Source organism: Salvia splendens, chromosome 4 (genome assembly GCF_004379255.2).
Source record: "Salvia splendens isolate huo1 chromosome 4, SspV2, whole genome shotgun sequence".
NCBI lineage: Eukaryota > Viridiplantae > Streptophyta > Magnoliopsida > Lamiales > Lamiaceae > Salvia > Salvia splendens.
In genome coordinates this window covers 1,867,934-1,895,876 of record NC_056035.1, presented here as the reverse complement: position 1 = coordinate 1,895,876, position 27,943 = coordinate 1,867,934, and the positions used below count along the sequence as shown (strand labels likewise).

At 40.2% G+C, this 27,943-nt stretch overlaps 5 protein-coding genes across 5 annotated transcripts; 1 reads left to right on the top strand and 4 right to left on the bottom strand.

Annotated features, from left to right (window-relative positions):
- Window positions 1-150: 150 nt before the first annotated feature.
- Window positions 151-9,051, bottom strand: LOC121797820 (kinesin-like protein KIN-13B). The gene is made up of 12 exons (XM_042196558.1): window positions 8,692-9,051; window positions 8,354-8,569; window positions 7,660-7,854; window positions 2,704-2,805; window positions 2,493-2,570; window positions 2,309-2,390; window positions 2,061-2,220; window positions 1,692-1,994; window positions 1,277-1,495; window positions 848-1,190; window positions 707-772; window positions 151-613 (listed from the first exon to the last, which is right to left on the bottom strand). Exons 1-12 carry the CDS (start codon window positions 8,848-8,850, stop codon window positions 437-439), a joined length of 2,100 nt encoding a protein of 699 aa, XP_042052492.1. The 5' UTR covers window positions 8,851-9,051; the 3' UTR covers window positions 151-436.
- A 5,689-nt stretch (window positions 9,052-14,740) lies between these two features.
- LOC121800266 (mitochondrial arginine transporter BAC2-like) lies at window positions 14,741-16,052 on the bottom strand. Its single transcript, XM_042199839.1, has 2 exons — window positions 15,687-16,052; window positions 14,741-15,457 (listed from the first exon to the last, which is right to left on the bottom strand). The coding sequence occupies exons 1-2, from the start codon at window positions 15,918-15,920 to the stop codon at window positions 14,831-14,833; spliced, it is 861 nt and encodes a 286-aa protein (XP_042055773.1). The 5' UTR covers window positions 15,921-16,052; the 3' UTR covers window positions 14,741-14,830.
- Window positions 16,053-17,173: 1,121 nt separating this feature from the next.
- Window positions 17,174-21,263, top strand: LOC121797819 (CRM-domain containing factor CFM3, chloroplastic/mitochondrial-like). Its single transcript, XM_042196557.1, has 9 exons — window positions 17,174-18,036; window positions 18,308-18,770; window positions 18,844-18,974; window positions 19,234-19,572; window positions 19,664-19,820; window positions 19,917-20,209; window positions 20,340-20,399; window positions 20,676-20,759; window positions 20,869-21,263. The coding sequence occupies exons 1-9, from the start codon at window positions 17,218-17,220 to the stop codon at window positions 20,956-20,958; spliced, it is 2,436 nt and encodes an 811-aa protein (XP_042052491.1). The 5' UTR covers window positions 17,174-17,217; the 3' UTR covers window positions 20,959-21,263.
- A 271-nt stretch (window positions 21,264-21,534) lies between these two features.
- LOC121801481 (proline-rich protein 2-like) lies at window positions 21,535-24,746 on the bottom strand. The gene is made up of 7 exons (XM_042200981.1): window positions 24,578-24,746; window positions 24,361-24,438; window positions 23,292-23,330; window positions 22,664-23,212; window positions 22,485-22,577; window positions 21,987-22,163; window positions 21,535-21,884 (listed from the first exon to the last, which is right to left on the bottom strand). The coding sequence occupies exons 1-7, from the start codon at window positions 24,668-24,670 to the stop codon at window positions 21,759-21,761; spliced, it is 1,155 nt and encodes a 384-aa protein (XP_042056915.1). The 5' UTR covers window positions 24,671-24,746; the 3' UTR covers window positions 21,535-21,758.
- Window positions 24,747-25,558: 812 nt separating this feature from the next.
- On the bottom strand, window positions 25,559-27,564 carry LOC121800167 (putative Peroxidase 48). Its single transcript, XM_042199759.1, has 4 exons — window positions 27,116-27,564; window positions 26,736-26,924; window positions 26,469-26,634; window positions 25,559-26,170 (listed from the first exon to the last, which is right to left on the bottom strand). Exons 1-4 carry the CDS (start codon window positions 27,416-27,418, stop codon window positions 25,722-25,724), a joined length of 1,107 nt encoding a protein of 368 aa, XP_042055693.1. The 5' UTR covers window positions 27,419-27,564; the 3' UTR covers window positions 25,559-25,721.
- Window positions 27,565-27,943: the final 379 nt, after the last annotated feature.

Genomic DNA, 27,943 nt, shown 5'->3' with positions numbered 1-27,943 from the left:
AATCGAAGGAGGTAAGGATAGACATTAGTAATTTTGATTAATTTTATATAGAAAATTCTTTTGGAAAATTTGGTTTGAACTTGTTTAGGGTTTGGAAAAATTAGTAACAAGACTGAAAAAACTGCAATAATTCAAGTATTTTGATGCCGATAATCCTTAAAAAATCATATATATATAAAGAGTAGAGCTCAAATCAAATCATGGGGTATATACAACTACACTAGTACAAAATCAGAGAACAGAAAATTTCAAGGTGCAAAGATCACACGACTTGTACAAATACTCTCAAGATTATACAATATGGGATAAAAAAATATTGTGGTTGGCTTAGAAACATATGCATACAAACATAACTAGCCAAAGGTTGACACGAGCTCAAGCCTCCTCGCCTTTGTATCCACGCACGCAAGCTGCATCAAACAAATGCCTGCCAATATTAGTTGTCTGAAGAGACGAGAACATTCTGTTCCTTCAACCGTTTTTGAAAACGAGCCAATCGATTCTGTAACTCTAAGATAGCAGCAGCTTTCTTAGATAGGATGGAACTCAGTCTGGAGATATAATCATCTACTTGATTGCCCGGTTGATCGGCCTCAACTAATAGATTCATTTCCTGCTCCGAGTGAAGCATATATATGTCAAACAAAATGTATTGATTTGAGAAGGGCAACTAGAACCCATCTAGAGCAGAGTGATTGTCACAAACCTCACGAGCAATATTCATAATCTCCTCCACTTGCCTCCGGTGAGCATTGACAAGATCTTCCTCTTCCTGAAAATTTCCAAGAGTATCAACACCTAACACTGCACACCCTCAAGTTTAAAAACCATATATCGATTCTTTTACCTTCAACAGGGCAGTCAAATCATCTTCAGAGCTTGAACGTTTCGGTTCTGCTTTAGGAGGTTCCATCCATTTTGATTGGCTGTTGGATCTCTTCAATTTATCATCTGGATTGGAGAAGCTAATAGATTCCGCTTTCATATTCTTCCATGATGGCTTCTCTGGCTCATCTTCGACATATTCTTCCCTATCAGTTTGCTCAGTCCAGGGTTCACCCGTATCATCTTGAAAACTTGATGCTGGTGCTGCGACTGGCAACGAGGGTTGCATCATCGACTCCTTCAGATTTGAGGTTGATGAGAAAACATCTCTTTTTGAGTTATTTCCTTTTGACAAGCTCTTTACTCTAGATTGGAAACAAGTTGCAGGTGTCAGGCCTCCCATGGGAGCAGAATGTAACCTATCTATTTACATAAAAGATCACAGCCTAACCTGTCAGCATATCTTAACGTGTTCAAGGTATGTTCGCATGATCCAGCATTTGGGGAAACACACGATATCATAACTGTACGAGAATTCCCAACGAACGAGTCCCTTAAAACTTCAGTTAATTTACTGCCTCTAAATGGAATGTGTCCTTGGTCATTGTCAAGTGCTCTAATACACTCCTTCAGTGCAAGCAAACTTTTATTAATCTCAGCTCCTTCCATCCTGTGTAGTCAGAATATTGGCCATGAACATAGACGGCAAAAATAAATAAGAATTTCTAAGTCTTTAGTTTTTACTTCCTGAGTCTCTCAGGAAGCTTAAGTTTTATGTCTTAGATAACAATATCTCTCTGCCTAATCAATTTCTGCATAATGAATTATAATTAACCGGCCATAGAAGAATCTAATAACATATATACCTGGTCTGCTTGTCATTATCAGTAGTATCTGCGCCACGCTCACTTCCAGCAAGGTCTATGAAGGAGAGCTTGCCAACAACCCGGGCAGGTTTAGTTTCAGAACCATCAGCTGATCTCTTAATCGTAAGCTGAAGGATGGCATGAGACCGAGATGATTCCTCATTTGCACCTGTGGTGCCTGTACTTCTCGTTGCATTTCCTCTCTCAATGAGATCCTTAACTATCTCCACATCTGACACTCTGTACTCTTGCAAGCCCACAATACAAACTTGTTGTTTTCCATCCTCTCTCATGCACAGTTTTCTGCAAGAGCAGTAGTCAGAAATATATTTGAGAATTAAATAGTGCAAAATAAGCAAGAAAGCTTACTTCCTATCTCCAAGCAGATCATAAAGCTTTCCTCCATATATCTCAAAGAAACTGACAAACAATTGGAATCCTTGGTTCCTGTAAGTGTGGTGCATGAGCCTCAAGATATCCCTTACTGCTCTAAGGGGCAGTGGTTTCATGGTGTAAGTTTTGCCACTACCTGTAAGTTTCATGAGCCTTAAGATCCTCTACATACTAGCAAGATTACAAAATAGAATTCTGCTTAAAGAGTCCATGCAACTCATTACCTGTTTGGCCATAAGCAAAGCAGGTGGCTTTTGTGCGTTGGAAAATTATTGGAATAATAGGCTCAACAGTTTCACGATACACCTAAGAAGATAAATATAGGACACAATTAAGATAAGACTCGGACATCCACAACACAACAGTGAATTCACCTCAAAATCAGGCTTAGTTATCCTAAATAATTACTTCGTCATTTGAAACTTCTTCATTCAACACAGCATCAAAAACAAATTCGTGCTTTTCTTCATATTCTGTCAGGTCAACCTGCAGCACAACAGGTAAGATCCAAGAAAAGTGAGATGACGATAAGTGATAACCTGAGGCAACTAACAAGTGAAACTGCTTAACAATTCTAGAAAGTGAGAAATAAACAAAGAAAATCTGAAAATTTATCAACCTTAAGTTTTGCCTCATGGACCACTAGAGAATTGGAATAAGTTTCTATGATATCTTCTTCATTCTTTGCCAACTCCTTTTTGTTAAGAGGTCTTTTTCGTACCTGTAAAAAATTAATTACAACATCGTTTTTCAATTGAGTATCAATAGTGAAATGGCATTGACAGGGAGAATTCATTTGCACACAGGTGCATAACTGATGTGTAATTTTCGAGCTTTTATATTAATGGATTAAAAACACACAAGTTTAATTAAATAGCTCAAATATTACAACCTATCTGCAAGAGTACAGAGGCAGTTGTAGTAAAAGAGTGTCGAACCACAGGGAGGCGTATGATTATTTAATAAGGTTTGATGATATTAATAAACAATTTTAAAGCTAAAGAATGAAAATGGGAAAACTCGAGAGATGAAGAACATTGCTCCTAACAACATTCGGATGAATCACAATTGTATTGATTCTATATTCAAGTTCATAAGCTATTGAGAACGATGTATCATTTTTACACTCTAAAAGTACTGAACATACTTAAAGAATTATAGTACTAATGCTAGCTGAACACATAGCCAGAAGTACATACTCATTAGACTAATATTCCTGCGGAAGCGCGGTAAATACTAGACTAACTTCTCAAGCCGACAACAATTATGGTTAGCTGAACACTTAACACATAATCTTCTTCTCATCAAACTAAACTCCTACGGATGCGTAGTAAGTATTAATTCAACTTCGAAGACTTATTTACATCAACATTCACTTATGCATCTATCTCTGTACAAGGTAAAATTCACAAGCCTTTCATCTATGTTTTCATCCAATTTCCAAGTTAAAGAGACATTAGAAAGAGGCAAATAAAATACTACATTTGATGCATCAAAACATAGCATAAATAAAATTTGAACCATAGATGAAAACCAAAGCAAATGATTAAATATATAATCTCTACAATCAATTCATCCTACTAGTGTTAGGAGCAATAGAGAAAAATTAGCCACACATGCTAAAGAAGAAAAACCGTAAGATCAATGGTGTTCTCCTATAGCCGGTGGTAATCCGTCTCCGAGATGATGAAGATTGGACGTGGGATCCTCCTCTTCCCCTCTTTTCTTCTTTTCTCTTTTCCCGCAAACTCCCGTCCAAAAACGTCCCTTCAGCCCCTTTCGTTGACCTTTCAACTGTCACTACCTCTTCAATTCTTTAATCAATCCCTCTGTCCCCACCTGTCACCTTTTTTCTCCTTTTTCCTTTTTTTCCTTGACAAAACTGCCGAAAAACTGCTATTCAGCAGTTGAGACACGAAATGCCCGACCGGGCGAAAATCAAAGGGTATAAACGCCCGACCGGGCGAAGTGCTACTGGAGGTATCATGGGAAACGCCCGACCGGGCGTTTTTGTGATGTCATAACGCCCGACCGGGCGAACTTTCTGGACTCCTCATGCATCAAACATTTCACCCGGCCGGGTGTTTCTTCTGCCTGCTATTCTGACGCATTTCCAGCTTCCAACACCCAAAACTACACTCAAAACACACTTTGGTGAGTTACAATTAACATAGAAATGTTTAGTCTACGGGGGAAAAGTATAGGAAATATGCTTCGCATCAAATACCCCCAAACTTAAGCTCTTGCTCGCCCCGAGCAAGATACATTTTAAGCACAAAAACTCAACCAAGTCTAACCCGCAAAGAGATTTTCATCAACAAGAATCATGTAGGGACGTGAGTGACAAGATCTAAACCCCCGACATTTCCAATCGAGATTTCCCACTCTCAAGAACAATCACTCATCCCCCTAGAACTTCAAGTCAAGATGCACTTCAAAGTAAGTCCGAGCATACGATCAAACAACTCAAACCGTCATCATTGACTCATCAAGCACTACTAATCACATAGACTCGCAGATTTCAAACCGAACTTCTTTAACTCTACCAAGCTATTTACACATATCCACAAACATCAACGATTAGGTCCAAGGTCTTATTTCAAGGTTGTAATGGGGCTAGGGACGAGGTAGGATAAGTATGGATAGTGAGCTCAAAGGCTACACATTTGAGTGCCAAATTCTTCCCTTCTACAACTTCCTTCCAAAGATCAAACAACAAAAAATTACAACCAAATTCTCACTCCCCCAAACTTGAGATCAAATCTAGACAAGAAAACATCGTAAAAAATAGAAGCTCTATTTATTTCACAAACTTTTTCTTCTTTTTTTTTCTCTTTTCTTTTTTTTTTCTTATTTTGATAAGACCTCGACTTTTGCAAATTTGGAGGTCGTCTTTTTCTTCTTCTTTTTTTTTTCTAAGAACTTCATTCTTTTCACCTATGCATTACATCAAGTCTAAAAATGTCTACACTTTTGCAATACACCACCCAACACTCAACACTCAACCACCAAGCTCAAACTAGTATTTAGCACCCAAATAGTAGCAAGGTCTAAGAATGAGGCTAAAATGAGGCTTATTTAAGGAGCTAAGTGATTGGATAAATGTTTACACAAATGATAGGAAATTAAGCTCAAAGTGGCTTCTAGGGGATCATGTGTAGGACTAGGCATGTGATCATTTGGTCATGGAGTTCATCCTAGTGCCTTATCCTCCCATATCATTGACACAAATGAATACAAGCACGCAACTCGATAAAGCAAATCAATCCAAGGTAATTTCCACAAGACATATGACTTTCATGCTCTCCTCAACTCAAGAAATCGGATGTAATCACAACATGCTCTTTCAAATAAATCATGCACAAATTCCATTCATCCTAGGCTTCAAAGATCAAGAAGATCAAGCACGATTTCCCAACCAGAAAGCCGAAGATCTAGCATGCACCCGTCAATTACATGATTCACAACACTTTAGCAAATAATACACCCAATAAACATGCATCCCAAATCATTCACAACCCCCCCAAACTTGAATGCTTCATTGTCCTCAATGTATGCAAAAGAGAACATAAAAAGTAAAGGGAAAGAAGACTCCCCCAAACTTGGCGTGATATCCAAAGTGCATTCGGGTGGGTGGGTGGGTGTATTTTCCTTTGTAGGTGTGCTTCCTCATAAGTTCGAATGTGGATCCTATCTCCACGTTGCTCCTACAAAAAGAAAAATTAAAACAACAAAAAGAAAACAAAATACTCAATTCATAAAAATACATCGAAGGAAAGAATTGAGCGAACAAAACCCTCGATTTATTAAGAGAAAATAAAAAGAAAACTAAAAACTCATTGGGTTGCCTCCCAACTAGCGCCTTTGTTTAAAGTCGTTGGCTCGACTTAGTCTTCTAGCTACAACTCTGAAACAAGAAAATAAAATGTTAGAAAACTATACAAAAATAAAAACAAAGAGAATCCTAAATTAAATAACCAGTTGCCTCCCCGGCAGCGGCGCCAAAACTTGATGTGTAATTTTCGAGCTTTTATATTAATGGATTAAAAACACACAAGTTTAATTAAATAGCTCAAATATTACAACCTATCTGCAAGAGTACAGAGGCAGTTGTAGTAAAAGAGTGTCGAACCACAGGGAGGCGTATGATTATTTAATAAGGTTTGATGATATTAATAAACAATTTTAAAGCTAAAGAATGAAAATGGGAAAACTCGAGAGATGAAGAACATTGCTCCTAACAACATTCGGATGAATCACAATTGTATTGATTCTATATTCAAGTTCATAAGCTATTGAGAACGATGTATCATTTTTACACTCTAAAAGTACTGAACATACTTAAAGAATTATAGTACTAATGCTAGCTGAACACATAGCCAGAAGTACATACTCATTAGACTAATATTCCTGCGGAAGCGCGGTAAATACTAGACTAACTTCTCAAGCCGACAACAATTATGGTTAGCTGAACACTTAACACATAATCTTCTTCTCATCAAACTAAACTCCTACGGATGCGTAGTAAGTATTAATTCAACTTCGAAGACTTATTTACATCAACATTCACTTATGCATCTATCTCTGTACAAGGTAAAATTCACAAGCCTTTCATCTATGTTTTCATCCAATTTCCAAGTTAAAGAGACATTAGAAAGAGGCAAATAAAATACTACATTTGATGCATCAAAACATAGCATAAATAAAATTTGAACCATAGATGAAAACCAAAGCAAATGATTAAATATATAATCTCTACAATCAATTCATCCTACTAGTGTTAGGAGCAATAGAGAAAAATTAGCCACACATGCTAAAGAAGAAAAACCGTAAGATCAATGGTGTTCTCCTATAGCCGGTGGTAATCCGTCTCCGAGATGATGAAGATTGGACGTGGGATCCTCCTCTTCCCCTCTTTTCTTCTTTTCTCTTTTCCCGCAAACTCCCGTCCAAAAACGTCCCTTCAGCCCCTTTCGTTGACCTTTCAACTGTCACTACCTCTTCAATTCTTTAATCAATCCCTCTGTCCCCACCTGTCACCTTTTTTCTCCTTTTTCCTTTTTTTCCTTGACAAAACTGCCGAAAAACTGCTATTCAGCAGTTGAGACACGAAATGCCCGACCGGGCGAAAATCAAAGGGTATAAACGCCCGACCGGGCGAAGTGCTACTGGAGGTATCATGGGAAACGCCCGACCGGGCGTTTTTGTGATGTCATAACGCCCGACCGGGCGAACTTTCTGGACTCCTCATGCATCAAACATTTCACCCGGCCGGGTGTTTCTTCTGCCTGCTATTCTGACGCATTTCCAGCTTCCAACACCCAAAACTACACTCAAAACACACTTTGGTGAGTTACAATTAACATAGAAATGTTTAGTCTACGGGGGAAAAGTATAGGAAATATGCTTCGCATCAATAACCTTATCAAATAACCAAATGGAATACTACATCCACTCAAAGACTGCAAGTATAATACCAATGGAATGAAATTGCCTATGCCTAGACAGCCAACTGCTAGCCAGCCAACATAAGAGTTGAGAACATATCAAAATGACGAAAGCAGAATGCACATACCACTACTTTGATCTTTGCCACATTGCTAGCCTTCACATTATCAGCTGCTATACTTTTCAGATCATTTCCATCGGGCAAAGCACCGGTTTTGCCGCCTTGTTTATTGTTTCCAAAGAAAGGGTCCAAGTCGTCAAAACTTCTGCCTCGTGGGAAGTGATTAACTGAAGGGCCATCATATAAACCAGGAGCTGGCACCTATTCCCATTATTCACGCCCAAAATGGACCAAACGAACATAAAAAAAAGAAAAAAAGAATCAGTAAGAATTAGGCAATCATCATATAGACCAGAGATCAGTATTTAGTGATCTGGGTAGCAATCAATTCTCTTAAGCTACTGCCATATAAGAGTTTAATTCGCATATTCGTGCTACAAACCCCAAACTGCCCTTGCCCCCAACAAACTAACACTCGAAGATTCATTCATTGGATGAAACAACAACATTCAAATCATTTAAACCATAAAACACCAAGAGGCTCGATCAATTAAACATCAGGTTACTCTAGAAACTGCAGTTCCGTAGCTCAACCATGTCGTATCAACAAGAACCACTAACACAATCTAATTCCCATCATTTACAGTCAGTCTCAAATACACAATATTACATCATCTCCCAATACATAATCCAGAAGCACGCCATACAAATCCAACTGATAATGAGATTTCAGCAATCACAAATCCAACTCAAAATATACCATAGTAAGAAGCTCCGTATCAAAAGCATGAAGATCCAAAAGGCCCGGGCTATACTCATTCGGTGAATTTTTCCCCTCCATGTTCTGCCGTCCCAGATTCCCAGGCGGCGATAATGGCTCCGAAAACAGGTCAGTGCTTCCAGTGTAACTTCTCTGTCCCTGCAAACTCCTATACAATCCTGAACCATGACCCCCACCTTTATTGTACCCAAAATCCTATATTTCCAAGTATAAACAGAAAATCAATCAGAATTAATACTAAAATTAGGTTTTACATTCAATAAAAGGATTTATAACCCGATCAATTTCAATCATATGAAAAGCTACAGGAAATTCACCTGAACTGGAGGAGCCGCGTCATTTGTCGACTGTAGATGCTGCAAACCAGCCGATTGCAGCCATCTTCCGTTCGACGAAGTTTCTAGAAAATTATCCGAGTACTGCCGCTGATGGTGCGCCGCCGGGGCGCCTGATCTCTGCCGCCCCATCGTATTCATTCCTCTCCTATCAAAAGCCCTCTTTCACCAGAGTTCCCTCTTTTTTGGTTTCTCTGTAAAATTGACTTGATCTGAGGAGCCTTTGAAATTGAACGGCTGTGATTTCGCCTTCGCTTTAACTCCGCATTCAAAAAAGCAATGTTGAAGCGACAGAGACAGAAATCAGTGAGAATTTTGAGTTTTGTTGTTGGTGAAGGTGATTAACTGGTGCAGAATTATTGGATTTTCAAAAATGGGCCCGTTTGAATTTTGAAGATGGTGCGATGGCACGCGTGAGGATTGTGTACGTGCGAGGCACACAGCTGTGGGTCCCGCTTAAATTTGAATTTGTTCTTGGTTCTGTTTTAACCGCGGGATTATGCTATTCCGTTTTAACCGCGGAATTTTGAAAGAGATCAAATTACATGGAAAGAGATCAAATTACAAGGGAACAAATCAAGAAGATATATGATTGATATTGTGATTAATACTTTTCGTGTAATAGGCAATTAGCAATTAGGGTAAATCTTTACCTTAATCATGTATGATCTATCTCCTATATTAAGGAGTGTAAATCCTAGAACTATACAATCAGAATGAAATACAAAAGCCTTTCAATATGGCATCAGAGCAAAGGCTCAGAAATAAATTCATCATAGCCTAGAATATACCTTCCTCGACCAAGGGCAGATCGAGCCATGGCCAACGACGAAACCCCCAAACCCAATCTCTCAGATGATACCAAACTTAGAGTTAGCAAGAACGTCACCGTTGCTGTGAAGCTGAACGGAACCAACTATTCGATATGGGCGCGACTAATGAAGATCCAAATTGGGAGTAGGAGAGTACTCCGACACATCAACGGCAATCCGCCACCGCCTAAGCCAGGGGCGGCGGACTACACGGAGTGGGAGGAGACGGACCTAATCGTCTTCTCATGGATTCTAGACAACATCGAAACTGATATTGTCATTGACTTCGCACATCATCAAACGGCAGAGGCTTTGTGGAAAAGCCTAGCCACAACATTCGAGAGTACATCCGATCCCTTTCTACTCTTCGACCTGGAGGAAAAGGCAGAAAATGTCAAGCAAGGAGAACAAAGCTTGGAGACGTATTGGCGACACTTACACGGGACATGGATAGATGTAGATCGATGCCAAGACCAGCCCGTCACATGTTGCGACAAGGGGGTCAGCCAGTTCCGGAAATACATCGAAACCCGACGCCTTTTCAAGTTTTTAACCGGACTCAATCCAAGATACGATCAGATGAAGCGGGAAGTGCTCAAGGAGCGACCGTGGCCCTCAGCCGAGGTCGCGTACGGCTGGATAAAGAGAGAGACCGCCCGGCTTAAAATCATGCCGGCAATTTCCCCTGAACTAGCCGGCGCAACCAACGACAGCTCATCATCGGGCGGTATAGGACTCGGATTCGCGGCCCGAAGCCAGCAACGAGGACCCCTGCCTCCACCGCATCGAACCGGCACACCAAACCCCTCGAATCGCCGCTCTTTCAAACCAGACAAATCAAAACTGTGGTGCTCACATTGTGGGAAGCACAAACATACTAAAGAAACCTGCTTCCTTCTCGTCGGTTTCCCGGAGTGGTGGGACGAGAACCAGAGAGCAAAGGCGAAATTGGCGATTGGAGTTCCTGAGAATGGGGGAGGGCTATTCCCGGTGACTGGAGCGGGCAACCAAGAGGCCACCAACACCCACGGCCGACCGGAGACCAGGGGTGGCGTAATCGGCGAGGCGGCGGCGGCAATAGCTGATTTCAGACGGGGAGGAGGAACGTTTGGAGACGGCGGACTGGAGAGAGGTAACGGGTTAGGGCATAAAAGCCCTAACCCTATTTCACATCTTGCAATTAAGTCCCCCACAAATCGTAAATCCCATTTAGCACCCCCCAACTGTTTTATATTGCATAATAAACCCCATGATAAAGAGTGTATGCAGTTTAGTCCCCCAGACACTAAAAATTCGAGAAATGACCCCTCGACCTCAAAAAATTCATTTATCGACCCAAATTATTTTGCACCCCTTGAAAACACCCACATTGCTTGCATGGCAACAAAAATACAGGGTAATGCTAGGAGTGAGTGGATATTTGATTGTGGGGCTACGGATACCATGACTTATGATAAGACAGATTTTACTACCTTTAATGATGCAACGAAAAGTCAAATTCAAACCGCTGATGAGGAGTTGACATCTGTGAATGGGAGTGGAACTATTGAAATATTCCCAAGCCTTAGACTTAAGAATTGTCTTTATGTGCACAAGCTTTCTCACAAACTTATGTCCATCAGTCATGTGACGAAGGAACTGAATTGTACGTTATTGATGCACCCGAATTTCTGTGTTTTACAGGATATCAAGACGAGGAGGATAATTGGGTGTGGCACTGAGCGTCAGGGACTCTATTATGTGGATGAGATAGCTCACCAAGGGGGCGCCGCAATGCTTGCTCACGGATCTGCAGATAGAGAAGCTTGGTTGTGGCACCGTCGAATGGGTCATCCTTCCGCTGGTTATTTCAAATTACTTTTTCCAAAATTTTCCCACCTTAAAGACATTTCTTGTGAGTCATGTGCTTTGGCTAAGAATCATAGACAATCTTTTAAATCCAGTAATACGCGTGTTAAAGATATTTTTTCTATTGTTCATGCTGATGTGTGGGGCCCTGCGCCTATTACTGGTGATCATGGTTTTAAATTTTTTCTTCTGTTTGTTGATGATTGCACTAGAATGACATGGGTGTATTTTTTGAGGCATAAATCTGAAGTTTTCGAAAAATTTACAATTTTTTCAAAATGATTCAGACACAGTTTCAGAAAACTATCTTCATTCTTAGGTCAGATAATGGGAGAGAATTTCTTAATAAAGACATGGAAGATTTTTTTAAGAAGAATGGGTTAATTCACCAAACCACCTGCCCGTATACTCCCGAACAAAATAGGGTAGCCGAGAGAAAAAATAGGATCCTTCTTGAAATAACTCGAGCGTTGTTTTTTGACTCAAATGTTCCTAAATTTCTTTGGCCTGAAGCAGTAGCTACCTCGGTGTACCTAGTTAATCGACTTCCTACAAAAATTCTTGAGATGGCCACACCTCTTCAAGTTCTTTCAAAAATCACAAAGGTACCGGAACCACTTACCCTTCCACTAAAGATTTTTGGATGTTCTGTCTATGTGCACATTCCAAAACATGAACGTACTAAATTCTCTGCATGCGCCGTTAAGTGTGTTTTTTTGGGATCCGGGATTAATCAAAAGGGTTATAGATGTTATGATCCATCCTCTAGGAAAATAATCACTACCATGAATTGCAACTTCCTTGAGTGTGAATACTTCTACCAAACCCAACTTAGCGGTCAGGGGGAGAGTAAGAATGCCCTAAGGGATATGAGTGGACCTCCAAGTTGGTTGGTGCCCCAATCAAGTAACTCCGAAGTGGAACTAACAGAGGAAGCTAGTGCCTCCGCCGAGCAAGTCACATCCAATGTGGATCCCCCTCAACCAGCCATGTCTCAGACCAATCCTCCTCCAGTGATATCCGAGGTAAACTCCGAAACTACTTCTGAAAATATAGTCGTTGCCTCTAACCTTGCTGAGACAGATGAGATCACGGCTATTGATGGGGATACTGGCCGATATATTCTCCCCCCACGAAGCACTCGAGGGGTTCCACCAAAAAGATACAGTCCAGAAAAGATCGGGAGCAAAAGCAGATACTCGATGGCAAATCTAGCTAAAGCCAATCTTGCAGAGATGGCTAAAGCATTCACAACCGCCTTGTATGAAGAAGAAGAGATCCCTCAAACAGCTGAAGAAGCCATGCAAATACCCCATTGGAGAAAGGCGATGATGGTAGAAATGAAGGCACTAGTCAAGAGCAAAACATGGGAGGTGTGTGCCAGACCAGAAGGTGTGCGAGCTGTGGGGTGCAGATGGGTTTTCACTATTAAGAGAAGACCAGATGGGACGATTGAACGATACAAGGCCAGATTAGTAGCAAAAGGGTATACCCAAACTTATGGAGTCGATTACGCCGAGACATTCTCTCCTGTCGCCAAGATGAACACAATCAGGGTCCTCTTCTCCATTGCGGCAAATAAAGACTGGCCTCTACATCAGTTCGATGTCACTAATGCTTTCCTACATGGTGAACTCCCAAAGCCGATCTATATGGAGGCTCCACCAGGTTTCGCTAAGGAATTTGAAGGTGAGAACGTATGCAAGCTCAAGAAAACGTTATATGGGTTGAAGCAGTCTCCTCGTGCCTGGTTTGGGAGGTTTACCGAGGTAATGAAGAAGTACGGGTACAAACAGAGTAACTCAGATCACACTCTGTTTCTGAAGAAGAGGGACGGGAAGATCACATGTCTTATTATCTATGTGGATGACATGATCCTCACAGGTGATGATGAAGAAGAAATCAAACAGTTAAGACATAATCTTTTCTCGGAATTCGAGATGAAGGACCTCGGATTACTAAAGTATTTTCTGGGGATAGAAGTACTAAGGTCGCGACGAGGAATCTTCATAAATCAGAGGAAGTACGTTCTCGACTTATTGGCAGAGACTGGGATGTTGGACTGCAAACCTGCAGACACCCGGTCCAAAACCATGGTTTACAGATAGTAGAAGGGGCAGAACCCACTCATCGTACGAGGTACCAACGCTTAGTCGGAAAGCTGATCTACCTATCCCACACTAGACCGACATAGCATATGCAGTTGGAGTAGTGAGTCAATTCATGCATAAACCTCAAGCGGCTCATTGGGAGGCGGCAATACGAATCGTCCGATACTTGAAGGGAACACCAGGACATGGAGTAATGTTCGAAAAACACGGACATATGGACATATGTGGGTACACAGATGCAGATTGGGCAGGAAACCCAAATGATCGAAAGTCAACCGCATGATACTTTACATTTGTTGGAGGAAATCTGGTTACTTGGCGAAGCAAGAAACAAAAGGTTGTAGCGTTGTCAAGTGCGGAGGCCGAGTTTCGGGGAATCAGGAGTGGGCTGACAGAGATTCTGTGGCTGAGACGGTTAATGACCGAATTGGAGTTGATGCCCTTAGAACCCTGCAAGCTGTTCTGTGATAATAAGGCAGCCATCAGTATATCCGAGAACCCAGTACAACATGATCGGACAAAACATGTTGAGGTGGACCGACACTTCATCAAAGACAACATAGAGGCAAAGATAGTGGAACTACCATTCGTCAGATCCGAAGATCAACTGGCAGACATTCTAACCAAGGCAGTGGACTCAAGAAGCTTTCGTGAAGCATTGGGCAAGTTAAGCATGGACGATCCCCTTGCTTAACTTGAGGGGGAGTGTTGGAAAGAGATCAAATTACATGGAAAGAGATCAAATTACAAGGGAACAAATCAAGAAGATATATGATTGATATTGTGATTAATACTTTCCGTGTAATAGGCAATTAGCAATTAGGGTAAATCTTTACCTTAATCATGTATGATCTATCTCCTATATTAAGGAGTGTAAATCCTAGAACTATACAATCAGAATGAAATACAAAAGCCTTTCAATATATTCAAACTCAAATAAAATAAAATACAATATTTATGTTAAAAATCGATTTTCAGTATATAGTTTATATTTTAAATAAGATTCTTTTTGTAAAGCAAATAAAATTGTACTCCACTTCCTCCATCCAAGGCCAATAGTGGGTCTTATGAGTGTTCATATTCCTTCTTAATTTGCATTTTTCCTATTTTATTTTAGTGAAATTATATCGATATGATAATCGTGAGTAACTATAATGTCTAATTACAAAAATAAGAAATGGATTCAATGGTTAGACAAAAATTAGTAGTAGTAGTAAAAAAATGTTATTATTAGAAGTGGGTAGCTAGAAACACCACTATAGAGTATACACTATACACACATGGTGGGTGATACATTAAACTAGGGTTATATACACAGCTATATATCCATACAAACCCCAACCGGAAAACCTACTTATATATGCATCGGAGCGCCGTCTCATACGCGGCGAAAACAGCGCCGTTGACGACGAAAGCCCGGGCCACGGCCGTCCCCAGCCCCCTCCACAGCACGCTGTATCCCTCCCTCCTGACGCTGGTGGCGAAGCAATCCACCATCCCGGTGTAGGAGGAGCTCGACTGCGCCTGCATCCTCGTCTTGATCACATCCAACGGGTAGCAGCACACCCAGCTCGCCACCCCGGCCAGCCCCCCGGCCACCATCATCGTGCGCAGCGTCTCGTCCCCGGACTTCCTGCACCCCGGGTGGAGCTGCTCCCGGACGTACTCGTACGTCCAGAAGTAGACCCCGTGGGAGGGGGCGTCGCGCAGCACGGTGATGCCTAGCCCGCGGTATATCCCGCACCACCCTTCGGACCGGATTATGCTCCTCGCCACGTCCTTGGGGCCGCGCAGGGTCCCGGCTTTGTTGTCGAGTTGTAGGCGGATTTTGAGTAGCTCCACCGGGCTCAGGAGGAGGCTCTGTGTGGCCCCCGTCCCGATCCCGCCTAGGGCTACGGACCCAAAGGACGGGGGCTTCTCGCCGTCTCCGTCAATCGCTCGTGATAGGGTTGCGTATGTCTGGAAGGCAATTGCGTTCTGCAACATCATTTTGTACACTAATTAGACAATTGAAAAAAATTGAAACTTAGTGATCTATTGTACTACATGAATTAGACTATTGAGAAAAAAAGTGATTTATATTTTATTTTTTAAGCAAATTAGGTACTTTATTGAGAAAACATTGAAATTTCATGATTTTACTATTATCAAAAGACATTATATTGTACACGTATTTATATCGTTGTGATTTAAATGACTATTGTACCTGGAAAGTAACAGAAGCCAGGGGAGCAAACATCCCGCGGTAGAGACTACATGGCCCCTCTTTGACGACGGCACTGCGGAGAAGGGTGAAAGCCGATTCTCCGGCCGAATTCTGCTGCCGGATTCTCAGGGTGTCGAGAGGATATCCGGCAAGAACACCGGCGGTTCCACCTGCTCCTCCGGCCACGAATTCTCTTCCCCAATTGCTCGCCACAAACTGCCGCCACAAATCCATAGAATTAATCCTTCTTCTCCTGTATAATCGAACTTCGTTTTTCTTGTTCCTGAATTCGTTAAAATTCAGATACGTCGTCGATCGAGAAGAAAGAAGATTATGGTTATTGATTTTTTTTGTTTTTGTTTTTGTTTTTTTTGAATATGTGAAGATTGAATTGATGATGTATATTTGATTGTGTTTCGATGCCTCGGAACTAACTTCGGGTTTTCCTTAAATAGAATCCGAAACATATACCCTATTTATTTGGATCATATCACCTGGTTATGTCCAAAACTACTCAACAATATCTCTAATTAACAGGATTATGTTTATCAGATTTACTTTTATGGTATTTTTTAATTAAAATTCTTTCCCTATCCACAACGAGATTGTAATTAAGTGTGGTGACAAAATCCAGACTAAATTTGATTTGTTATTTCAAACAAAGAAAAGAAAATGAAAAACTCTTTATTCATTTAGGAAAGTCTTAATGTTGATATCTTTATCTTTAGAATATTCTCCTCCGCTTTTTTTAATGGTTAAATTGATATAAATTTAAAGGTGCGCTACATAGGACTCGAACCTGATGCCTTTGACCTCATGCACATAATATTGAAATATAGTAGTACGTAATTAGGGGGGATAATTTTGACTATATCAGATTCGTGTAACTCATTTTTTATTTTGACAATAATTTTGATAATATCAGATTCGTGTTACTCGTTATTATAAATATTATTATTTTCATTAATTATTTTTTTATTCTTAATTTACCGGTCATGGTTCGTTTGAGTATTAAACTTTAAATTTGGAGAATTTAGAATTTGCATGGTTACCAACTTACCATGTGAAATTGGATTTTTATCGTGTCGTGCATTTATCGGGTTGCTATCTTGCCCTAGTCGGGTCATTATCATGTTCCTAACGTGCCGCGTCGATTATATTTTTACCAAATGTAATCTTCACATGTCATGTTCGAATTTGAACTAATTAGGTTATTCGATATTTTATGTCACTATAATGACACCACCCGCATTCTTTTCAAGACATAAGCATGATTAATGCTAAGTAATACTAGTAATTAATTAAGTTTTAATGAATGAGTAAATTCGAGGTTTAAATTTTGTTAAAATAAATGGCACCAAATATTTGGGCCAAACCCAACAAAATTTTAATTTGGGCGTATCAAAATAATTTAGTAGCCCAATATGAAAATATTTTAAATTTATCTTTTCTTTTTCCCGAGAAAAATCTTGTTTTATCTTCAAAAACCTCACACCTTAGTGATATCTCGAGCTTCATCAGAAGCCAAAAAATGGCGCTCTCAACGGCCAAATTCACCGAACTACAGCCGCATTTCTTCTCCACCTTTTCATTTCCCCGCCGCAAACCGCCGTGTTTCCACCGCCTTCTATTCAAACCTCTCTATTCCTCTCTCCGTCCCACCAAATTGCCCCACACGCCTCCCGGAAAGCCCAGCATTCCCCAAAAACCGTCGTCTACCTGGATTAAAAAATGGCCGTCTCCTCCACCGGCACCGCCGCCGCGCTCCAAATCCGCTCCGAAGAAGCCAGAACCGAAACCGGAAACAGTCCGTGGAGGTACCACGGCGATTGATCGAATTGTTCTCCGCCTCCGGAATTTAGGTTTAGGCTCCGACGAGGAGGAGGAGGAAGGGGGAGAGTTAGGTTTGGATTTGGAGAATGGTAATTTGAATTCGAATGATTCAGTGGATGCTGAATTCGGCGATGAGAAATTGGGGGATTTGCTGAAAAGAGATTGGGTTAGACCGGACACGATTCTGGTGGAGGATGAGGGTTTGGAAGCTGAATCACTGCTGCCGTGGGAGAGGGGCGTGATTGAGGATGAAGAAGTGGTGGAGCATAAAGGTGGGGTGAAGAAGAGGACAATGCGGGCGCCTTCTTTGGCGGAGCTGACGATTGAAGATGAAGAGCTGAGGAGGCTTCGCAGAATGGGGATGGTTTTGAGGGAGAGGGTGAGTGTTGCCAAGGCCGGAATCACGGCTGCGGTTCTGGAGAAGATACATGAGAAGTGGAGGAGGTGTGAATTGGTGAGGTTGAAGTTTCATGAGGAATTGGCGCATGATATGAAGACTGCTCATGAAATAGTTGAGGTTGGTGAGTTTTAGTGTTGTTTTGTTATTAAATTTTTTTGCTTTTAGGTGGACTCATTCAATTTCTCCTTATAACACTTAATTCATACATAGTGTCATCCATTTTATTGATGGCTTGCAAAAATTGATTCTTGAATGATGACTGTGAAGACGATTTGAACTTGTACTGATAGAAACTAGAAACTTTAATCCCTCCCTGCTAGTTTTTGATTCATTACAGTAAGAAAGAATGTAGTGAGGTTATAAAAGCTGTTTGCGTTTCTCTCATCAGCGCCGAACAGGAGGCCTAGTCACTTGGAGATCTGGAAGTGTTATGGTGGTGTATAGAGGAGCTAACTACGAAGGCCCTACGTTAAAGCCACAGAGAGAAAACAGTGAACACGATACTCTTTTTATCCCTGATGTTTCGTCCCCTGGCGATTCAGCAGCAAAAAGTAGTGATGGAAAGACTCAGGTTCTTGTGAAGTCCAACCCAGTTACACCTAACCGTGTCAAGAATGTTACGGAAGAGGAAATTGAGTACAATGCTCTATTAGATGGTTTGGGTCCACGGTTTGAAGATTGGTGGGGAACTGGGGTGCTTCCTGTTGATGCTGATCAACTCCCTCCGACTATTCCTGGTTACAAGACACCGTTTAGGCTTTTTCCTACTGGAATGCGCCCACGACTAACCAATGCTGAGATGACCAACTTACGGAAGCTTGCTAAGTCGCTTCCTTGCCACTTTGCACTTGGTAATCTACCCTCTGTATGTTCTTCCAATTAGTAAAGTGTGCCCTGATTTGTTTTTTCTGTTTTATATCCCAGGAAGAAATAGAAATCATCAAGGTTTAGCTAGATCCATTGTTAAGCTATGGGAGAAAAGTCTAATAGTGAAAATTGCTGTGAAGCGTGGAATCCAGAACACAAATAACAAAATTATGTCCGAGGAACTGAAGGTATGCATATTTGTGTAATAAAAATGTTACAATTGGCTCATTCCAGTGGATAACATATTGTAAAAACTGAGTCACTTGCATTTTATTGCATCTCTTTTCATTTTGAGTTTGTTGGATATTTTGTTTGTCTCGTAAAGTACATATGAAAAGTTGGATAACATATGTACTCTTGTTTTTTGTCCCTTGATGCTATTAATTTGTTGCTTTTCTATTTTCTAGTCAGTTCTCATCACCTTTCCTCTCTACTGGTTTGGTGTAGGCATTAACAGGGGGAGTCTTACTTCTAAGAAACAAATATTTCATTGTTATGTACCGCGGGAAGGATTTTCTTCCTCCCACTGTGGCTAGTGCCTTAGCCGAGAGACAGGAAATGACAAAGCAAATACAAGACGTTGAAGAAAAGGTCAGGGGAGGACCTGTACCCATGCCAGTATCCGAAGAGAAGGGAGCTATGGCAGGCACTTTGGCAGAGTTTTACGAGGCTCAGGCTCGATGGGGAACGGAAGTATCTAGTGAAGAACATAAAAAGATGCTTGAAGAGGCCTCCAGAGCCAAACATGAGAGAGTAATCAGGCGACTTGAACACAAACTCGCCATTGTAAGCGTGTCTTATTTGCTGAGTGATCAAGTGGTGTCGTTGTGGGTTATTCTCTCTAGCATTTGCTCTAATCAACTTAATGCTTCTACAGGCTCAGGCAAAGAAGCTCAAAGCAGAGAAACTGCTATCTAAAATAGTGGAGTCTTGGCTTCCAGTAGATCCTTCGGATGACCAGGAGACAATTACAGATGAAGAAAGAGTTATGTTTCGTAAGGTTGGATTACGGATGAAACCATACTTGCCACTTGGTGGGTTTCCTTTTTCTGAGTCTAATCATCAAAATTGAAACTTTATTTCCTAAATGTGGAAAGTGAGAATCATGTTTTATTTGTTGCAATCTCCAGGTATTCGTGGTGTTTTCGATGGTGTTATTGAGAACATGCATCTGCACTGGAAACATAGAGAGGTTGTAAAGTTAATATCAAAGGAAAAGGAACTTGCATTTGCTGAAGAAACTGCGAGACTTTTGGAATATGAGAGTGGTGGTATACTAGTGTCAATCGACAGGGTTCCTAAGGGTTATAGCTTGATTTACTACCGTGGAAAGAACTATCGCCGCCCTATCACAATAAGACCGAGAAACCTTCTGACAAAAGCGAAAGCACTGAAGCGTAGAATGGCCTTGCAACGATATGAGGTTAGTCATCCACTAATATATCAATTGTAATATGAACTTTAATAATATCTTTGAAATGGAGATATAAATTGAATGATTTCATTAGCTACTGATGATACTGTATGCTAATTTATGTCTCACTCTTGTGTAGGCTCTCAGTGAGCACATAGCTGAAGTGGAGAAAACAATTGAGCAGACCAAACAGGAAATTGTAAGTTGTGCTGCTTTTTAGTTACTTTTAAAAATATCGATGAAATTTAAATTTTCTTTATATTGCTTGATCATACAATATTGCGCCATTCTCCTTGTTGTGTCCTTATATACTTTAGTTTTGCACTGTTCTTTACTTTTCTTTTATACATCTCCTATTGTCTCGAAAGATCTTTTCTGCAGATCATCACCAAAGTCTGAAAGAATTACCTAATGTGATGTGTGCCTTTCCTTATAGTGTTATGTTTCTGACATATAATTCTCTTTATTCCCTTAGGGCAATCCTGCAAAACTGGAGAAAAGCGATCTTTGGAAGTCGGAGGACAATGACCAGTTCTCCAATGTTTCAGAACGGAGTGAAGTAAGCTAGTTCACTTATTGTATTTGCTTTTAGATATTAGGGTAATTAGATTATAACGAACACCTAAACAAGAAAGAACATTGAATTATGCTTTTTCCCACATTTGCAGAGTGAGGATGAGGGTTTGGAAGGTGATGAAGACGAAGATGACTGGGAGTCAGAGGATGACGAAGAAGATTCTGATTTATCGAGTCTTTGACGCTTAGGCTTTTACCTAATAGAGTTGGTTAACCAAAAGTGGTGCCGGTGCACAAAGACTTACTCGAAGATGGAAGAGTGGCGCTAGACAAGAAAGAATCTGCCTTATCAGAGAACTGCCGTCCAATTTTTTGTTGAGGATTTCTATGCGTTTGGAGGCATTGTACAGCGGTTATCTATCAACAGTTTGGAAGCTTAAATTCCGAACCAGGAAGATGAACTTCAAACGATGTATAATGTATAGTTGTTGTACAACTACGTGTAACTAAATCAATAGCTTGGTTTCATTTAGCCATTTATCTTTAATTGGGATAATTGTTGAATTACTCACGATTTTCATCCCGTTTTTGAATAATACAACATCTTTCAGTTTTTCGCAAAATCCAAGAGCACTAACTAATTTATCTTGTGAAAAGAAGAATTTTCTTGACTCAATTTACAATTGATTTGTTTTAATATTGTTTCCGTTTTAATTTTGGCTACATTATATTTTGTTCATTTCTTTCGATTATAATATATAGAGCTTCTACAAGTTTTAGCTGTGTCTGAAAATGGACAGTGATAAATAAAAAAAAACTCGGGATGAATTTGTCCATTTTCACCATTAAAATTGAATGCAAGCATACATAGAAAACATAGCTCGTTTTGTTTGGCAATCTAAGCCCTGAGGTATATTGCGAGTCACAAGAAGAAAATGATCACACATACATTAGAACTAGCAACGAAGATATAGAGGTCTCGACGTCTCGTTTGCATCAGACTACGCTCTAAACTGAATAAGTTTGTCGAAAAACATTATGTTCATTGACGAAGCATTTGCTGCAAGTTAAGAACTTGGTTTCTTTGTTCCGCTGGGAGCATATTGATCTGTTCCGGAGTGAGACTCATAACCTGCTGCAGTAATGCCTTTTCGAACTCAGGAGTCAGCTGCAGAATACAAAAGATTGGATCATCGATATAAAGTGGGAGTTCTTGCCCTTATTACTTGAGAGATCAGCATAGATTATATATTAAATGAAGATTGAATACCGATTGTGTTTGAGGATGCTGGTTGCTGGGACCTGCTTGACCAGGAAACCCAGGTTGTGGTCCTAAAAGCTGACCCATCGGATTTTCAGGAAGGCCAGGTATCCAATTGGATCCCCTGTCTGTTGGCTTGGAGCTTCCAGCTTGATTGAAATCCATTCCTACGTGAGGGCTTCCTGCCTAAAGCCACGAGAATATGTAAAGCTTAGGTTATCGATCCATATTGCCAAAATCATCATGTAGACACAAGCTGGATCCATATTACTGAGAAGCGTTGCTTAAGGAAAAATAAACATAACCACAGATATGTTTATGGAGCACTTGAAAGTTCAGCCAGTCTTACTTACTAATGATTAATAGTAATTATTAGCTAAACAAGACAATAAAAGTCAAATAGGTTCATGAATCCATAGTAAAATCCAGCAGAAACAGCCAGATCGTATCAAATTAAACAAGGACACACTGTTGCAATCTTATACTATATGGCATTGCAGGCCAAACCTGATACATTGATTGGGACAAAGGTTGATTTGGAAGTGGTAACTGTCCCTGCGGAAACGAAGGCCCCATACCCGCAGGAGGCTTTGAACCTGACTGAAATTACATAAATCTCAAGATTTTCAGACAAAGACAGGTTCATGTTTGGTCGAAATCACTGAAAGTACCCACACTAAACTCACATGAAACATATGTTGCGAATGATGCATCTGTTGTCCACTAGGAGGCTGAAAGCTCGGATTTTGTCCCATTTGAGCTTGAGCCTGGTGAGGGAAGCCTGACATTGGTGGTCTTGGTTGGGGTGGCAGTGGCGGTTGGAGGGGCATATACTGGCTGCCAGTATTTGGCAGAGGTTGTTGAGTGGGCAATGAAGGCATAGGGTGCTGGTGAAGGGAGGGTGGCTGGGAAGCTGTATGCGGCGGCAATTGAGCCAAACTAGAAATTTGAGAGTGTTGTGGTACAGACATTGGTGTTGACTGGGCACCAATATGTACCTTAGGTTGCTGTGGTTGTTGTAAAGGATGTGAGGGCATGGACTGGGGTTGGGGGTTTTGAGGAGCAAGTGGTTGTGAGGGCGGGCGCGATGGCATAGGTTGGTTAAGCTGCTGTTTTCTTATTTGGTTCTGACTAATCGGACCAGAAACTGATACTGACGCCTGGATAGCAGGTTGCTGATTAGAGATAGCTGATGGCTGTGGATTCTTAGACGCCGCAGATGAAATGGCTGGTGACTAAACAAAGCCAAAGTAGTTAGAAAATTTTCAGGAATAAAATAAGAAAGAAAGGTATCAATGAGTCAAAAGAGCATACTGCTTGTGAGGATTGCACCATTCCAAGCATGATTTGTGCCTAATGAAAGAAATGATACAATAGGTTAAATGTCAGAAAAATTTAATTTATTTTATGAATGGGGAACTAAAATAACTGAAAGATGAGTGGATGAGTCAAAAAATTCGATGCTTAAAGAGCTATTCAAGAACATGAAATGTGCAGAAGCCGAGGAAAAGGTTCCATGAAACTGACAGAAAATACTTCGCAATGAGGAAAATAATTAGGATTGTCAAGTTCATAACAAGAAAAGGTCTACCGGACTAGTAACAACCACATATGACTAGCATACTTTCATTTGTGATTACTCCATTCATTACAGCATATGTGATTAACTCAAAAAAAATCTCAGATTTCATCTGACAAGTATTGAGGAGCTTCTAGGTTTTTTAAACAGTAATCGACTTAGAAAGTGGTGTTGTACATGGTGGAGCCAATGACTGATACTACTGCAAAAACTCCTCTTGTATTATAGGTACTGTAACTGGCAATCTTCCCATACAGTGGAATGATGAAATCTTATTGGCGATAGTAGCATTCTACACCATAGCATCAACGTAATAAAATGGTCAATCATCTTCTCTAGGACCTGATAATGCAACAATCTGACACACTCTACCTCTAACAACTTACACAAGGCATGCTATCCCTCTGATATACGCTATACACACAACCCGATTAACCCTGCTAGAGTATGCCTCCCCAAATCATTCACTTAAAGTTACCTCTTCCGCATCTTCAGTTAATTACCATGAAAAACTCAGCTCCATACCCAACCAAATCAAAATTAGCTAGCCTCATTTGTCATCACACGCTATAAAGATCAATTGCTTCCATAACAACCCAACAAAGATATAAAAAATTTTGGGCAGCCCTTATTTATTTCTAAATAATTACAAGAAACTAAAATAAAAATACTTGTACTTATCATGACTGGAAAACCCCAAGGCAAAAAACAAAAGAATGCGATGGAATATTTCATGGCATAAGGTCTAATCCAAAAATAAACCAAAATTTAGACTAGCAAAGGAAACCCTAAATTAAGGCATACCTGAAAAAGGGCTTTAGTCAAAGCAGGATTCTGGATAAGTATCTGCCTCGCCTGCTGCTTGTTCTGCTCAATCAATGTCTGCACGCACAAAAAATCAAATTTTAACTAAAGCGATCCAATTTCGAATTAAGAATTGGGGATAATTAACCGAACAACACCAATTGATCGATAAGCCTGTATGTACGAATAAAAATTGTATAACAGAAGAAATCAGAACCTTCATCTGAGACATGATGTCGTAGAGCTGGTTTTTGGACATTCCGGCGAGGCTCGGTGGAACCCCGTCGCCGGAGAGTTGCTTTCCCGCCATTCTTCTTTCCACGCCCAAATTCCTTTTTCCACAGAGAAAGAGAGCGTGTGGAAGAAATACTGGGCTTGTTTGGCGCAACAGATTTTAAGAAATTCAGATTTGAAATACCAATAAAATCGAAAAAACCTTTATTTTATTCATGAGGCCCAATATATTTGGGCCTATTTCTAACTTAATAGAAAAAAATTTACGAAAATTTTAGCCCAGCCCACATCAATGTTATTTTCTACTCCTACTATAAAAATAATCTGCACCTTAAAAATACAAAAAATATGGAGTACATCAATTGTAAATGAAAATTACGAAAATGATATGGACTTTATAAATGTTCGAAAATCGAGAGCTCTTCTAAATATGTTTGATATGTTTTGTCAAACTTCACGATCTTCCCATAAATTGCATGTGTGTCTGCCCCCTGTTTTCTTCAACTTCAGTTCTAATAACTTCTGTTGTGGTATTTAATTGGTAATCAATCTCTTCTTGTGCAGACTAATTTGGTCATATCTTACATATGTGTTATAATTTAGATGTAAGTAAAGTTAGGGATCAGAATGTAAAAGAAGAGTGAAAGAGGGTGCATAAATTGAAGTTTTCAATTTGTCAAATAATATCACAAACTTTTTGAAAGTTCTATAATATTAAAGGCCAATATCCCTAGTAAATAATATAGGAAATTATGATTATTGCGTTAATGATATTGGAAATTGTATATACCAATTAAAGTTATATGCATCAAACTAATTCAGCTTTTGGATGTGTTTAAATAATTTAGTCGTTAGTAGTATTTTATTTCAAATAATTGTTATGACACTTTAAATTGCCAATATCAGCTGTAACTACTAGCTCCAGTTAAAAATTTGTTAGACCAACAGCAATTTCCCAGTTCCATCAATGCAACCACAGAGATATATACATATAAAATGCCATACTAATAAGGTATTGCAGATAATGTATACGCCATGGAATAAAACGAAACAACAAGCAGAAAAGCAGAGTTACCACAGATTTTGAGTTAATTTTCACAGGAAGACAACTGATCTACTCCCCACATTCAGTTAACTTTACGGCAGTTGAGACGAACCTCGCCCTCTGCAGCACTATCAACGTGGAGATGCGAAAGCTTGAACATAGCCAGCCCAAAATCCCTGCGGAAGCGTGGAGCATCTGCAGCATACGCTTCGACCCAAGGCCTCGTATCGTCTCCAGCTGTGAGCTGCTGGTCCACAAACAGTAACCCTTTGCCTTCCAATAGACTACGGTAGTATACCTCGCCAAAACCGTTCCCTGCTCCTTCGTAGTCCATCTTCACTGCTCGATCCTCTAATGCTGCTGATGATGGAGAAGGTGCTGGAGATGGTTGCGATGAGGAGTTGCTGCATTGTGATCTCAAAACCATCACGAATTCAGCATTTATGGAAGGGTCAGGTCCATTTGTTCCACTGAAGTTATATAGCCGGTTGTAGAAGAAACTGCAGTGAACCTTTCCGGTGCTGTGGGCACCTAACACCAAAATCAAAATTACAGCAAATCACTCTTCTAATAACAGCTTAGGGCCAATAAATTTCAGAGAATCAACAGCATCAGGGGAGGGCAGGGGATACAAAACTACAACATTAGTTATAGAGGTGAAGAAAATTGAAAAACAAATTCTGTGAATCACTATAGGTCTTACTAAATGCACAAAATTCCATCAAGTACTCTAAATTATGAACTAAAACAAGCTAGTAGCAGTTTGAGGTAATGATTAACATTCCCAATTTTGAGATTAAACTGATTTCCTGGTAGATCAAGAGATTACCTAGCAGAGCGACTGTTTCTCTGGCATCAAATCCCTTCGCTGCAAACGACCTGAGAGCTTCCCCGAGATTTAAGTGAGGACTGGGAAGAGATGCAGCTGCATCTTCGGGGTAAGCCCTTTTGCTGTCCAATCGTCCGGTTAAAACAGGATAGAATTGGCCTCCAGCCTGAAAATCCAAACATCAGTAATAATAGAACTTCCAAAAATGTAATACACACACAGAGAGAGAAGGGAGAGGGAGAGGGCGAGGGCGAGGGAGAGAGAGACCAGGAGAACGCCCTCTCTTGCTGACAAAACTACAATATCAGCGCAAGATACAACTCCAGGGCACTCATCCTCGAGTATAGACTTGATAGCATCAATATGTTCAAATGCTTTTATAGATCGATTCGGTGGAGTGTCTTTCTCGCTTTTCACATCACCAGCCGAATCCAGCAAAATTGAAGCGTCACACCCCTACACAGATGAATAAACGAAACTCGATCTGAAAATTCCTCTCAAATGTTCATAAACAAACAGCAATTTCAGAGTAAATGATTAACTCCGTGACCTCGAGAAACAAACTCGCCATAAACAATCCGATCGAAATGATAAATTTAACTATATAAACATAATCACATGTAGAAACAACAAAAAACGAGAATCACCATGACAAAGCAGTCGTGGAAAGCAAGCCTCAACAGAGCAGGACCGACATTCTTCATCTCGTGCAATTCCCTGACCGTTGATCGGATTATCCTCTCAGCTGATGGACATGAATCGCTGTAGTAGTCGTATTTAAGCCGCGCCTGAACTACGGCGATAGAATGAGAGTCGTCTTCTCCGAGGTTACGCCGTGTGGATGGACCTTCAGCAACCGAACGCGAATCAGTTGCAGCTTTTTGGTTCCTCAATGAAATCAGAACGCACAAAAGAAAAACGAAAATGCTCAGTTTCTTCGCGAGATCCATGACCTTATCTATCAGTGTGTGTGTTTTGCGTGTGAGAGTGTGTGTGTGTTTGAGCTGCAGAAGTTGAAGGAAAAAGCTGTGAAATGTGAGGGAAGGTAGTTTTAATAGTACGCCAGAGCGCGGGTAGGGAAACGGACGTCATGTGTATTATAAGATGTAGGATGAGAGCTAATTTGGAATCCGACTAGAAAAGAAAATACATGGATTTGTATTAATAGCAAATGAATGAATCAAATGAAAACTTTTTTTTTTTTTTTTTTAAATTAACTTCATATATTAGGGTTTTAATATATCAAATGAAAACTTAGAGCTATGATTTTTAGGAATTTTGTAAAATTAAAAATCTTAATAGTAGTACTTTTTAGTATATTAAAATCAAGTTAAATACTCCATCAGTCCCACAAAATTTGTCACATTTCACTTTTTACCATTTTTTGTAATGGACCCACATTCCACTAACTTATTCTCACTCAATTTTATTATAAAACTAATACTTTAAAAGTAGGACCTACATCCTACTAACTT